We start from the raw sequence: 13,051 nt of genomic DNA, 5'->3' as shown, positions 1-13,051 counted from the left end.
GTTTAATCGAATTTGAGTGGTGGTAGAATGGGATTACTGTAATGGTAAGCATCGAAAACAGTGATACAGTGTGTTGACTATATGAACAAGTGTAGGCAAGGGTGGAAAATAGCCATTTCATACATATCTACATGCATGCAGACTTGCCTGGAATACTCACGTGATTACTCAAATACCTTCGTCCCTCAGAAGGCTCTATACTGACCAGTATGAAGAAGCAGTAGCAACAAGAAAACAATTAATTCCATTGACAGTAGACTCAAGCAATGGCCCAGGCCTCTATTTAGGACCAGGCATTTATTTTCCAAAGGTGTTGGAAACCCCCGGGCTTATAATCGAGACAGGCATTTAATCGAATGTGGCTTTTATACAAGAAAATAGGTATGTAATTAATTAATATATTATTTATTTTTATTATTATAAATAATACTGTAACTACTGCATAACTTAGTTACAAAAGTAGCTGAACTCTCTACAGTGGAACCTCAGTTATCTGAACACCTTGGGACCAAGGGTGGTCCGTAAGTCTGAAAAGTCCATATATCTGAAACTGTGTATAAATATCCTTAAAATACGTAGCATAAAGAACATTTTTAAAATTTCAGTATTATCAACTACCCTAATAGAACAGGCATTACTCTAATAGAGCAGTTATTTCCATAGTTTGGTTAACTGAGAATCTGGATAAGTGGGGTATGAATAACTGAGGTTCCACGTGCACTGTACTGTGTTACTTGTTTGTAGCTGAATTCTCTCCCGGGCGACTAGCTTATAGCTGAACTTTCTACAGGGTGATTTGTTTGAAGTTGATTCTCCACAGGTTGATTCATTTGTCGCAGAGGTGACTAGTTTGTGAAGCTGAACTCTCTGGAGGGTGTATATAACTGAACTCCATACAGGGTGATTTGTTTGTAGCTGAACTCTTCACAGGGTGATTTGTTTGTATATAGCTGATCTCTACATGACGGCTTGTTAGTAGCTGAATTCTCCACAAGGTGTTTTGTTTGTAGGTGAACTCTATAGGGTAATTTGTCTGTAGGTTTCTTTGTAGTTGCACTCTACTGGGTACCTTGTTAGGTGACTATTTTGTAGCTGAACTCCCTACTGCATGGGTGTCTTGTTCATAGCTGAACTATATGCTGGATGACTTACTTTAGTTGAACTTTCAATAATTATGACTTAACATTTTGTTTTCTCTACAATGCTTTAATTTAGGAACTTGATTAAATAAAGGTATAACTCCTAAATGCTGTCACCCTATTCTTAAAATTTCAATATAATAGTTGCAAAAGAATCAAAGTATTTCAACCCAAGCATTGAGCTTGTAGCTACAATCAAAATACACATTATACATTTAGCCAAAGTAGAATGGCCATAGCCATTCAAGAAGACCTGATTCGGCATTTAGAAGATAAAATTTTATCTTTTAAGCAATTTAAATGACAGGATGTTTGGCATAATAGACAGATAACACTGCATAGGTCAAGAAGAATTCTAATTACTCACTGGTCAATGTTCATTATACCATAAGTGGTGGAGATGGGGGAGCCATGGCACCCCCACTTTTATGGACACTGCTTGCAAGAAAAGATCAAGATACTCTAATAGAACAGTCAGGATCCGGATACTCTAATAGAGCAGTCCCAGTATTCAGACTTAGCTACATATGTGTAGTTATAAATAAGGATATATATAATTGGTGGAGAGCAGCTATTGTAAGCAGGCTGTAACCTTTTTTTTTTTTTTTTTTGTCTTCAACTTACATTTGGCCTGGCCCCCTCACTCTTTGGCCTGTTCCACCGCCCCTGCATTATACTATAGTTTGATGATGAATGTGTATTAATTTTACTAGGGTTTTAGTAGTATATTACTCCAAAAATATATTTTTACCTTGTCTTGTTGATTCTATTAACTCTTCCTCTTATTCTTTCATCTTTTATTGCCGATGTTTGCTTAAAATGTAATTTCACCTTACTGTAGCTTCTACCAGCTTCCTAGCTAACACACGGTACAATTTTGAGAGGTGTTACACCCCCCAAAACACCCCCATAAACTTGACCTTATCACATCATTAGCTATTGGGCCAGTAACCCTCAGGCCTCACGTTTTGGGTATATATAGCAGCAAAATACATGTACTTATCAGCCATGGTAACAAGACACATGGTAGTGTGTCGTGTGGCCAAGAAAGCCGGTGACCACACTGTTAGTATATTGACAGGAAGAAAGAAAACAGCTTTTTCATGCGTGCATAGCTCCATGGTGCCTTGTCCAAAGTATGCCATTTTTGCATTATAGCTGTACCCCAGGTAAGGTACACCACGCAGCAAATTTGATTAAATTCGCAACAGCCATTTGCGAGATATGGGTGTTAAAAGATTAGTTTTAATTTCTTTGCTTTTTTTTCTTCTTATGCAGTACAGGGGCTAAGGGGGCTTCCATTTTTAGTTTCGCACACTTTACAAAAAATGCTGTAAAATTCAAACGTGCAACTCACTTTCCTCGATCTTTGGCACAAATGAAGACCGTGTAACAGTGGATTCACGTACCAAGTTTGTTGTGAATCTGGGGAATATTCAAGGAGTTATGAGCGTTTATTCACATAAAAAAGATCAAACTTTTGTCACGGCTACAGGGTAAACCAAGTATAGAAATAACTTGAAAATTGGTGTGTAGATAGGCTGATCATTGTAGCAGTGCCTTTTGATAGTTTGAATAGAATAGAATTACAGCAACTAAGTTATAAAGCAAAACCAAGCAAGTGTAAAATCGCCGGATCGAGATACCCTAATTGAGCAGTAACCGTGGGGTAAAAAAGGTGTGCAAAAAATGTTGGAAAAAAACTTCCCACAATTTGAACCAAATACCTCTATACCTAACACCGGAATCCTGAACCACTGCTACCTTGGCTGATCACCTCACTTAATTTCTGCTTTATAAATGAAATTTCTAGTTGAAATCAAGACACACGGTAGTGTGTCGTGCGGCCCAAGAAGCCGGCGTGTAACACCCGTGAGTATATTGACAGGAAGTAAGAAAACGCAATATTCGCACCTCCGTAGCTCTGTGCTGCCTTGATGAAACAAAACGATTTTTGCTGTGGACATGCCCTCTACCGGCAGCACTCCACATTCCAAATTTCAGCGAAATCGCTTCAAGCGTTCCCGAGATATGCGACTTCAAAAATTGGCTTAGTTTCTTTCATTTTTTTTCCCTTATTTTTCTTCCTCTTATCGCACACTTACAAAAACTGCTATAAAACGTGAATGCCATATCCGATCGCCTTGAAATTTGGCACGCAGAAAGGGGGTATAAAGGCGCATCTCTGTACCAACTTTGGCTGGAATACGATAAACAGGCAAAGAGTTATGAGCGATTATTCACGAAAAATAACACCAATATGTTGTCACGCCTACAGGGTAAACCGCGTATGGGAAGAAGCTGAAAATCGGTGGGTAAATAGGTTAACTATTGAACCTCAAACCTTTTGTGGTTTGAAAGAAATCGAGCTAAACACCAGGAAGATACAACGAAAAAACCAACAGTATGTAACAATTACGCAATCGAGATTAGCTAATAAAAAAACGATTGCTTGCCACGCCTACCAGGTAAACCGCTTGGGATAATCCTTTGAAAATCGCTGTACAGATGGAGTTATCACCTTAGAAAGGCTCTTCAATGGTGTAGAAGAATCAGACTTAAAGCCACGGAGTTATAACACGAAATCCAACTTAGTGTAGCAAGTGCGAGATCGAGATACTCTAATAGAGCAGTCATCCTAATAGAGCAGTCATCCTAATAGAGCAGTCACCAGAAGAGAATTGAAGAGATCAGCTAGAAACAAGTAACCTGTATAGAGATCAGCTACAAACAAGTCACCCTGTAGAGAGATCAGCCACAAACAATTCACCCTGTAGAGAGATCAGCTAGAAGAAGTTACCTTGTAGGGAATTCATGCAACTATAGAAAGAGATAATTCAGCTAGAAGAAATCACCTTGTAGAGTTCAGCTACAAAGAAACCACAATGTAGAGAGTTCAGCTACAAACAAGTCACCCTGTAGAGAGATCAGCTAGAAGAAGTTAACTTGTATAGAGTTCAGCTACAAAGAAACCATCATGTAGAGAGTTCAGCTGCAAACAAATCACCTGTAGAGAGTTCAGCTACAAAGAAATCTCCCTGTAGAGAGATCAGCTAGGAGAAGTTTCCTTGTAGAGAGTTCAGTTACAAAGAAACCACCATGTAGAGAATTCGTTTACAAACTAGTGATCCTGTAGAGACATCAGCTAGAAGAAGTTACCTTGTAAAGAGTTCAGCTACATAGAAACCATTCTGTAAAGAGCTCAGCTGCAAACAAATCACCTGTACAGAATTCAGCTACAAACAAATCACCCTGCAGAGAGATCAGCTAGAAGAAGTTACCTTGTTGATAGTTCAGCTACCAAGAAACCATCATGTGGAGAGTTCAGCTGCAAACAAATCACCTGTAGAGAGTTCCGCTACAAACAAATCTCGCTGTAGAGAGATCAGCTAGGAGAAGTTTCCTTGTAGAGAGTTCAGTTGCAAAGAAACCACCATGTAGAGAATTCGTTTACAAACTAGTGACCCTGTAGAGACATCAGCTAGAAGCACTTACTCGTACAAATCAGCACCTATATCTCGGAGTCCTATTCCACTCATCAATGTCATTCTCTCCACACATTAGCAACATCACTAGTAATGCAATAAAGTCACTAAACTTTGTGAGACGTAACTTAAACAATTGTGATGAATCAGTTAAATCCGCTGCCTACCTGGGACTAATTCGACCAAAACTAGAGTATGCATCCTCAGTCTGGGATCCTCACTTATCTAAAGATATCCAAGCCATTGAGAGGGTGCAGAAAATTGCTGCCAGATGGGTAAAATCCAACTACAACTGGGAAAACAGTGTGACCAGCATGCTTTCAGAGTTGCAACGGCCCGCATTGAACATTAGAAGACAAATTTCAAGGCTCTCTATCTTATACCAAGGACTACACAATTCAGTTTCACTAGAAATACCTACCTAAATTACAGCCACTACCACCACACCCTTCACTAGATTTCAACATTATTTTCACTTCAATATACCTACTGCTAGAACTAATTATTATCATAATAGTTACTTTCTAAAATCCTTTCGTGATTGGAACTTACTACCCATTTCTGCTATCGAAGCTGCTACTCTAGATAATTTTACTAATCAACTACGTAAGTTATTAATTGTATAACTATATTATCGTAACTTTTCTTTTTTTTCTTTTTTATTGTAATATATGCACTATAACTCACTGATTGATTATAACTAGCAATTATATGTATGTACTGTATGCTGTAACTTATTATTTATGAATAGTAATTGTAATCAACACATGCACTGTTTATTATTAGTAACTGTAACATACACATTGTAGCATACATACTTTAACTTATTGATTGTAACGTGTACTGTGATTTACATCCTAGGCAAACCAGCTGTGCTGCCTGCCTAGTAATTAATAATAAAGAATAAAGAATAAAGAAGAAGTTACCTTGTAAAGAGTTCAGCTACAAAGAAACCATTCTGTAAAGAGCTCAGCTGCAAAAAAAAATCACCTTTACAGAATTCCACTACAAACAAATCACCCTATAGAAAGATCAGCTAGAAGAAGTTACCTCGTAGAGAGTTCAGTTACAAAGAAACCACCATGTAGAGAATTCATTTACAAACTAGTGACCCTGTAGAGACATAAACTAGAAGACATCACCTTGTAAAGAGTTCAGCTACATAGAAACCATTCTGTAAAGAGCTCAGCTGCAAACAAATCACCTGTACAGAATTCAGCTACAAACAAATCACCCTGTAGAGAGATCAGCTAGAAGAAGTTACCTTGTAGAGAGTTCAGCTACAAAGAAACCATCATGTGGAGAGTTCAGCTGCAAACAAATCGCCGTAGATAGTTCAGCTACAAACCAATCTCCCTGTAGAGAGATCAGCTAGAAGAAGTTTCCTTGTAGAGAGTTCAGCCACAAACAAATCACCCTGTAGAAAGATCAGCTAGAAGAAGTTACCTTGTAGAGAGTTCAGTTACAAAGAAACCACCATGTAGAAAGTTCAGCTACAAACTAGTGACCTTGTGGAGACATCAGCTAGAAGAAACTACCTTGTAGAGAGCTCAGCTACAAAGAAACCATTCTGTAAAGAGCTCAGCTGCAAACAAATCACCTGTACAGAACTTAGCTACAAACAAATCACCCTGTAGAAAGATCAGCTAGAAGAAGTCACCTTGTAGAGAGTTCAGCTACAAAGAAACCACCATGTAGGGAGTTCAGCTAGAAGAAGTTACCTTGTAGAGAGTTCAGCTACAAAGAAACCATCATGAATAGAGTTCAGCTGCAAACAAATCTCCCTGTAGAGAGTTTAGTTAGAAGTTACCTTGTAGAGAGTTCAGCTACAAAGAAAGCATTCTGTAAAGAGCTCAGCTGCAAACAAATCACCTGTACAGAATTCAGCTACAAAAAATCACCCTGTAGAGAGATCAGCTAGAAGAAATTATCTTGTAGATAGTTCAGCTACAAACAAATCAACCTGTAGAGAGATCAGCTAGAAGAAGTTACCTTGTAGAGAGTTCAGCTACAAATTTAAAGAAACCATCATGTGGAGAGTTCAGCCTCAAACAAATCACCTGTAGAGAGTTCAGCTACAAAGAAACCACCATGTAGGGAGTTCAGCTAGAAGAAGTTACCTTGTAGAGAGTTCAGCTACAAAGAAACCATCATGAAGAGAGTTCAGCTGCAAACAAATCTCCCTGTAGAGAGTTCAGTTAGAAGAAGTTACCTTGTAGAGAGTTCAGCTACAAAGAAACCATCATGAAGAGAGTTCAGCTACAAACAAATCACCCTGTAGAGAGATCAGCTAGAAGAAGTCACCTTGTAGAGAGTTCAGCTACAAAGAAACCACCATATAGAGAGTTCAGCTGCAAACAAATCACCCTGTAGAAAAATCAGCTACAAACAAATCACCCTGTAGAAAGATCAGCTAGAAGAAGTCACCTTGTAGAGAGTTCAGCTACAAAGAAACCACCATGTAGGGAGTTCAGCTAGAAGAAGTTACCTTGTAGAGAGTTCAGCTACAAAGAAACCATAATGAAGAGAGTTCAGCTGCAAACAAATCTCCCTGTAGAGAGTTCAGTTAGAAGAAGTTACCTTGCAGAGAGTTCAGCTACAAAGAAACCATTCTGTAAAGAGCTCAGCTGCAAACAAATCACCTGTGTAGAATTCAGCTACAAACAAATCACCCTGTAGAGAGATCAGCTAGAAGAAATTACCTTGTAGAGAGTTCAGCTACAGTAAAAAGAAACCACCATGTAGAGAGTTCAGCTGCAAAGAAATCACCCTGTAGAAAATTCTGCCACAAACAAATTGCCCTGTAGAAAGATCAGTTAGAAGAAGTTATCTTGTAGAGAGTTCAGCTACAAAGAAACCACTATGTAGAGAGTTCAGCTAGAAGAAATTACCTTGTAGAGAGTTCAGCTACAAAGAAACCATCATCTAGATAGTTCAGCTGCAAACAAATCACCTGTAGAGAGTTCAGCTACAAACAAATCTCCCTGTAGCGAGATCAGTTAGAAGAAGTTACCTTGTAGAGAGTTCAGCTACAAAGAAACCATTCTGTAAAGAGCTCAGCAGCAAAAAAATCACCTGTACAGAATCCAGCTACAAATAAATCACCCTGTAGAGAGAACAGCTAGAAGAAGTTACCTTGAAGAGTGTTCAGTTACAAAGAAACCACCATGGACAGTTCTGTAATAAATATATGAATTATATATATATAATTTGTACATTTACTGATAAAATTAGAAATATTTAAGGTACATCTGCTTCATCTTTTCTTCTTCCAGTGGTAAAGAAAAAAGATAGGTTAAAACAGTCCCAAAGCAGGCCATAGGCTGGCTTTGGGTACTATATACAAATACAAAAAGAAGTGAAATCTAATCCAAAACAGCCAAGCTGTAAAAAAAGTGTGCGGCCCTCAAAAAGGCTATGGTGAAAAAAGATGTGAAATCCAAGGTGGCGGCCAAGAAATGGCTGTGATGGTAGGTTAATGGTAAAAAATTTAATAATTACAATTCAGGTGAATTTTGTGCCAATTGACCAAGCGGCACCAAATTCACCTGAATTGTCGTTATTAAAATTTTTACCATTAACCTACCATCACAGCCATTTCTTGGCCGCCACCTTGGATTTCACATCTTTTTTCACCATAGCCTTTTTGAGGGCCGCACACTTTTTTTACAGCTTGGTTGTTTTGGATTAGATCTTCTTACAATCAAAGTTTGTAATTTCATAGATCTACCAATAGAAGTTCTAGATTGTTCTAGAACATTCTATGTATGTTCTATTAGAAGTCCTCAAAAAATGTGAACTCTATTAGAGTATTATATACAATAATATTTTCAAATATTGAATTAAATCGTGCAATGAAATAGATTTATAAGTCTGTCTTCAACAATCATCATTATATCTATATAAAAAGAAGAAATGTGAGTAAAAACAAACCTCAAAGTCAACCATAGGTGGTTTTTAAACCTTGTAACATACAAAAAGAAGTGAAATCCACACTAAAACAGCCAACTGTGAAAAAATGGTGTGGCCTTAAAAAGCCTGGGTGAAAAAGTTGTGGAATCAATGATTGTGGAATCAAAGATGGCAGCCAAGGAATGGCTGCAATGATGTTAATGCTAAAATTTTTTAATAATGGCTGTGTACATTGCTAAATTAGCATTAACATAATTGCAGCCATTTCTTGGCCGCCATCTTTGATTTTACAACTTTTTTCACCCAGGTCTTTTAAGACCGCACCATTTTTTCACAGCTTGGCTGTTTTTGTGTGGTATCTATTACATACAAACAAAGATAGTTACTTACCATTTCTTCCAAATTGGCAATAAGCGATAAAGGATGCAAATTTATTCCCACGCAAGTAGGAAGTATGTGGTTTGGGTAAATAGCTATAATCATTATTCCTTTTTTGTGGAAATCATCCAGTTTCTCTAAAACGTTAGAGGAGACAAGTGACACCACAGACCTGCATATCATCCAGTGCAGAATTATGGAGTCTCCTTGTGCCATTGAAAGTAGTTGCAAAGCATGAGGGGTAAGCTCACATTTATTCACTATAAAATTGCGTATATCAAGCATATCATGAAGATTAAAATGCTGTGATTCACATTGAAGCTGGGCAGCTAGTACAGTGTGAGTACTGTATTGCTTTGGAAACATTTCAAAAGCTGGTTTAGCAATTGGATATGATTTGAGTGGTTTGGAATAATCTATTTTACACTCAAATTGTGAAAGAATCGTTGCTGCTTTCTTATTATTTGTAGCTTTAACAATTTCAGAAAGGATAGAATAATCAGTCCATGTAATATAAGGGCTTAGCATTTGTATCAATGCAACTACATTTGATTCTTTTCTGATTTTGCTCAAAATGCTTTTAGGAAAAAATGGTATGTTATGCTGACTGCTAGCCATCAAAGAGCTGCACTTTTCAATAATATTCTCTGGATTACAATGTAGAAGTGCTTCCTCAAGTTGAAACTTCATATCTAAAAATTCTGTGACCATCATAGCAGGTTCATGTGTTACTTTCTTGGGATAGCCACTATCTTCTCTAAGCCGGACGTCTGATTCCAAACCTGTGGCATTTAAAGAGCACTCTTATAGTCATATTATTTCACCTTTACAGTTTTACTGACCTTGTTCAAGGAACTGTCCAAGGTGCTTCTGACTAGCACTGTTAACAAGCAGTTCACAAAATGATTTAAACTGCTGTGCATTCATTTTCCGTATCCTCTCTAAAAGCAGTAAGTTTGTTTGATAATTGCTTGAGGAAGCCAGAGTAGTGCCATCAGATATTAACTCTGTGGACAACATCAAGTGACAAACTGCTTCACTATCCATGTTGATGGCTAGATAATTGTGGATATGATCAAGAAATTCCACATGTGTTCCTTTAAAGTTAATACAGAAAGTATACATGGTATTATGTATAAAACACTTTGCATGATTTAAAGGGTGAATAAAGACAGCATTATGGTGTATATAACACATATAAACAAAACATCATATATATTTATTTGCCATTAAATTTCACATATCCCATATATACATAGCCTATCATTCACAATCAGGCTCATGAATGCAACATATAATAGGCTTGTACCAATTATGCCAGAAAAAATATTTTAGCATCAGTGAGCAAAATCATCAAACATTTTATCTTCATAACAGGAAAGTTTAGGAAAAAAAATTAACACAACACACATAATTACTGTAATTTAATATTTACTGTCACATTTGGCCCTTTCTAGATTTAAGGTTGAAATACTCTAATAGAGCAGTCAGAAAATATTGATATACAGCACTCAAATCTCAAGTATAGTCTTTATTCTGGGGCATGGCTTGAGTGTACTAGGCTAGCTTGATATTTTAGGTCTGCTCAAAAGTTCAACAGGCTGTTTTCAAAGCGTATAATTGGCTCAAGCCTACATATCACAATTTATCATACATACTAAAGGAAATACGCAATGGCAGCTCCAGTGAAGAAAGTTTTCCTGTGTAAAATGGATCTGTGATTGCAGGATGTGTTCCAATTTGTATATAAAATAGTTGCACTTCATGAAACTTGTGGCGGTTGATGACTGCTGAGTAAAATGCTCTGTCGACAGATGTGTTAGGAATGTACCAGTACATTTCCAAGCACCCATTTTTAAGGTGATCAAATGCACATGCTCCTTGAATGTCCATAAAAACCTCAAGTTGAGACATATATTGTACCAAATCACCAACTGTCATTGCATCAATATTCTGCCCTATTTTGGATACCACTCTGCTGTAGTGCTGGCTGTGCTGTTCTTGAATTGTTTTTATTGGAATATCATTCAATACTTTATCCAGTTTTATAGGAAATATGGCTTCCTTGTAGTTTTCCAACAGTTGTGTAGCTAGTGGTGAGTTAGATGCAACAACCATAACTTTTAATAATCTAAGATCAATCCAACTCCAGTATGGAGAAAGGGCAAGTATATCAAGCATAGCGTCTATATCTTTAGCATCTTGCATCTTTGAGACAAGGTCATCAGGCAGTTTGGCTCCATTTAGTAAATTCGTGAAACACGCTCTTCTAACGCAATGATAATCAGCTTTTCTGAACACCACTGTCATTTGCGTTTGCAGTTTAGTAAATGCAATGTTTATGCCGCCCATAGCCAACTTCTCAAATTCCTGTTTGGAGGTGGTAGTTGCACCTGCAGTTGGAGAGTGACATACAGTAATAAACTGGCCAACAAACTTTCATTTATGTATTATACTAGTTCTGGAGTAATATATTGTCTCTAGCTATATTGATAGGCATAGGTTGTGTATGACTGAAGTAGTAATTAAGCATGCACTCAGCTGTTGGTGACCTCCTTTGGTTCATAGATTTTATTTCTATGAAGTTGGCCTATATGTGACCGGATTTGCAAAAAATGTATCATAGCTTTTCCAAATTTCTATTCATAATGCTTGACTTTTTAATAGGTCGTTATAAAAATTACACCAAGCTATAGTGGTATGTGAGATGACCAAGTTTCAAGTTGGTACATATATCATGTTCACAAGTCCAGTTATGGGTTGTCAGATGCATGCAATTGGAAAAACTATAAGACTCCTTTTCACAAATCGAATCTAATCAAACAGTACAGTAGTACTGTATATTAGGAATCATGGAGGTTTGAATTTTTCTGGCCAAAACTATATTATATGTATCATCCAAAAACCAGCTTCACAACACCATCCTGGTGCCTTGGCAGTATTGGTTAGGTATAATCAAGCCCAAACGTGCCTTCAGTACAATCCTAAATGTTTAATGTTTCCAATAGATTGATACAATATTTGAGGTATGTTCCTGAACCATTGTTGGCAGGTTTTGGTAAACCTACTTTTTGCCATTTTTAGCAACTTGTAATGCTGCCAAACTGGCAACTTCAAAAGCTGCCAAAACTGGCAACTTCATTTCAAAGCTGCCAAAACTGGCAACTTTTAGAGCTGCTTCAAAAATGTTCCACTAGCAGGTTTATGTTATTTCCAAGTGGCATAAATTCCATGTCCTTTATAGTTGCAAAAGCATCTTTTAATTGTGGGATTGAATTTAAGTTTGGGGTTTCAAAACTGGAAGCTTTTATAGCTACCGAAATTGGCAAGTTCATAAGTCCAAACTTGGTAAGTTTATAAAATTTCCAAAATGGGCAAGTTCTGTAAATACCAAAATTGGAAAGTTTCATAATATCTAATGTTGGTAAGTTTATAATTTCCAAAATTAGCAAGTTTGATTTTCTAAAATTGGCAAGTTAGAATTTCCAAGATTCCATTATTGGCATGAAGTAGGGATGTCAAACTTGGCAATAAAACAATAATTATAAACATCTTATTTTCTTGCCAAAAATTGAAACTCAAACCCACAATCAATGGTTACACACACCACTATAAAAGTAAAACCCAAAACCTTCAAATTTGGAATAACTGTAAGATGTTTGTGACAGAAATTGAAGCACTTACTGGTTCCATAACAAAGCTGTGTATACTCTCATTAGCTTGCCAAGGAAAATACGTTGCTCTAGTTTTTTTTGCAATAATTCAGATCATACATGATGTGAATGTTGGCAATAATGGGGGTTACAAATTATTGCCAAATTTGACAAAAAAATGTCCTGCCAAATTTGGGCTTTAAAGAGCCAGTTTTGGAAGCTTGGTAACTTTTACATTAATTTTGTTGTTTTCACAATTATTTTTGAAGTTGCATTTTGTAATTTTCCAACAATGGCAAAATAAAATTCTTTACATTGCCAGACTTTGCTTTTAAGGGTGTTCCAACTTTGGCAATAACCCAAAAGCTGCAAAATATGGAACCCAATAGAGTGACAAAATGGCAACATGTTGGATCTACATTTGGAAAATATGGACAATGCTGAATTTACCAACATCTGGGATAAGCCTAATTTTGCCACAATT

General features: G+C 37.0%; 1 protein-coding gene across 3 annotated transcripts in view; it reads right to left on the bottom strand.

The window, feature by feature from the left end:
* The window catches only part of LOC136245624 (uncharacterized), an 80,576-nt gene that overhangs the window by 28,882 nt on the left and 38,643 nt on the right, over positions 1 to 13,051 (bottom strand). For all 3 annotated transcript variants that reach the window (XM_066037117.1, XM_066037127.1, XM_066037135.1), the window contains exons 5-7: positions 10,573 to 11,307; positions 9,757 to 10,011; positions 8,927 to 9,696 (exon numbers count right to left, since the gene is read on the bottom strand). In XM_066037117.1, coding sequence (XP_065893189.1) covers positions 8,927 to 9,696; positions 9,757 to 10,011; positions 10,573 to 11,307 — 1,760 coding nt within the window. The remainder of the gene's footprint in view (positions 1 to 8,926; positions 9,697 to 9,756; positions 10,012 to 10,572; positions 11,308 to 13,051) is intronic.

Source organism: Dysidea avara, chromosome 2 (genome assembly GCF_963678975.1).
Source record: "Dysidea avara chromosome 2, odDysAvar1.4, whole genome shotgun sequence".
NCBI lineage: Eukaryota > Metazoa > Porifera > Demospongiae > Dictyoceratida > Dysideidae > Dysidea > Dysidea avara.
Note: the sequence above shows the minus strand (reverse complement) of the source record. Positions and strands in the feature narration are given on the sequence as shown.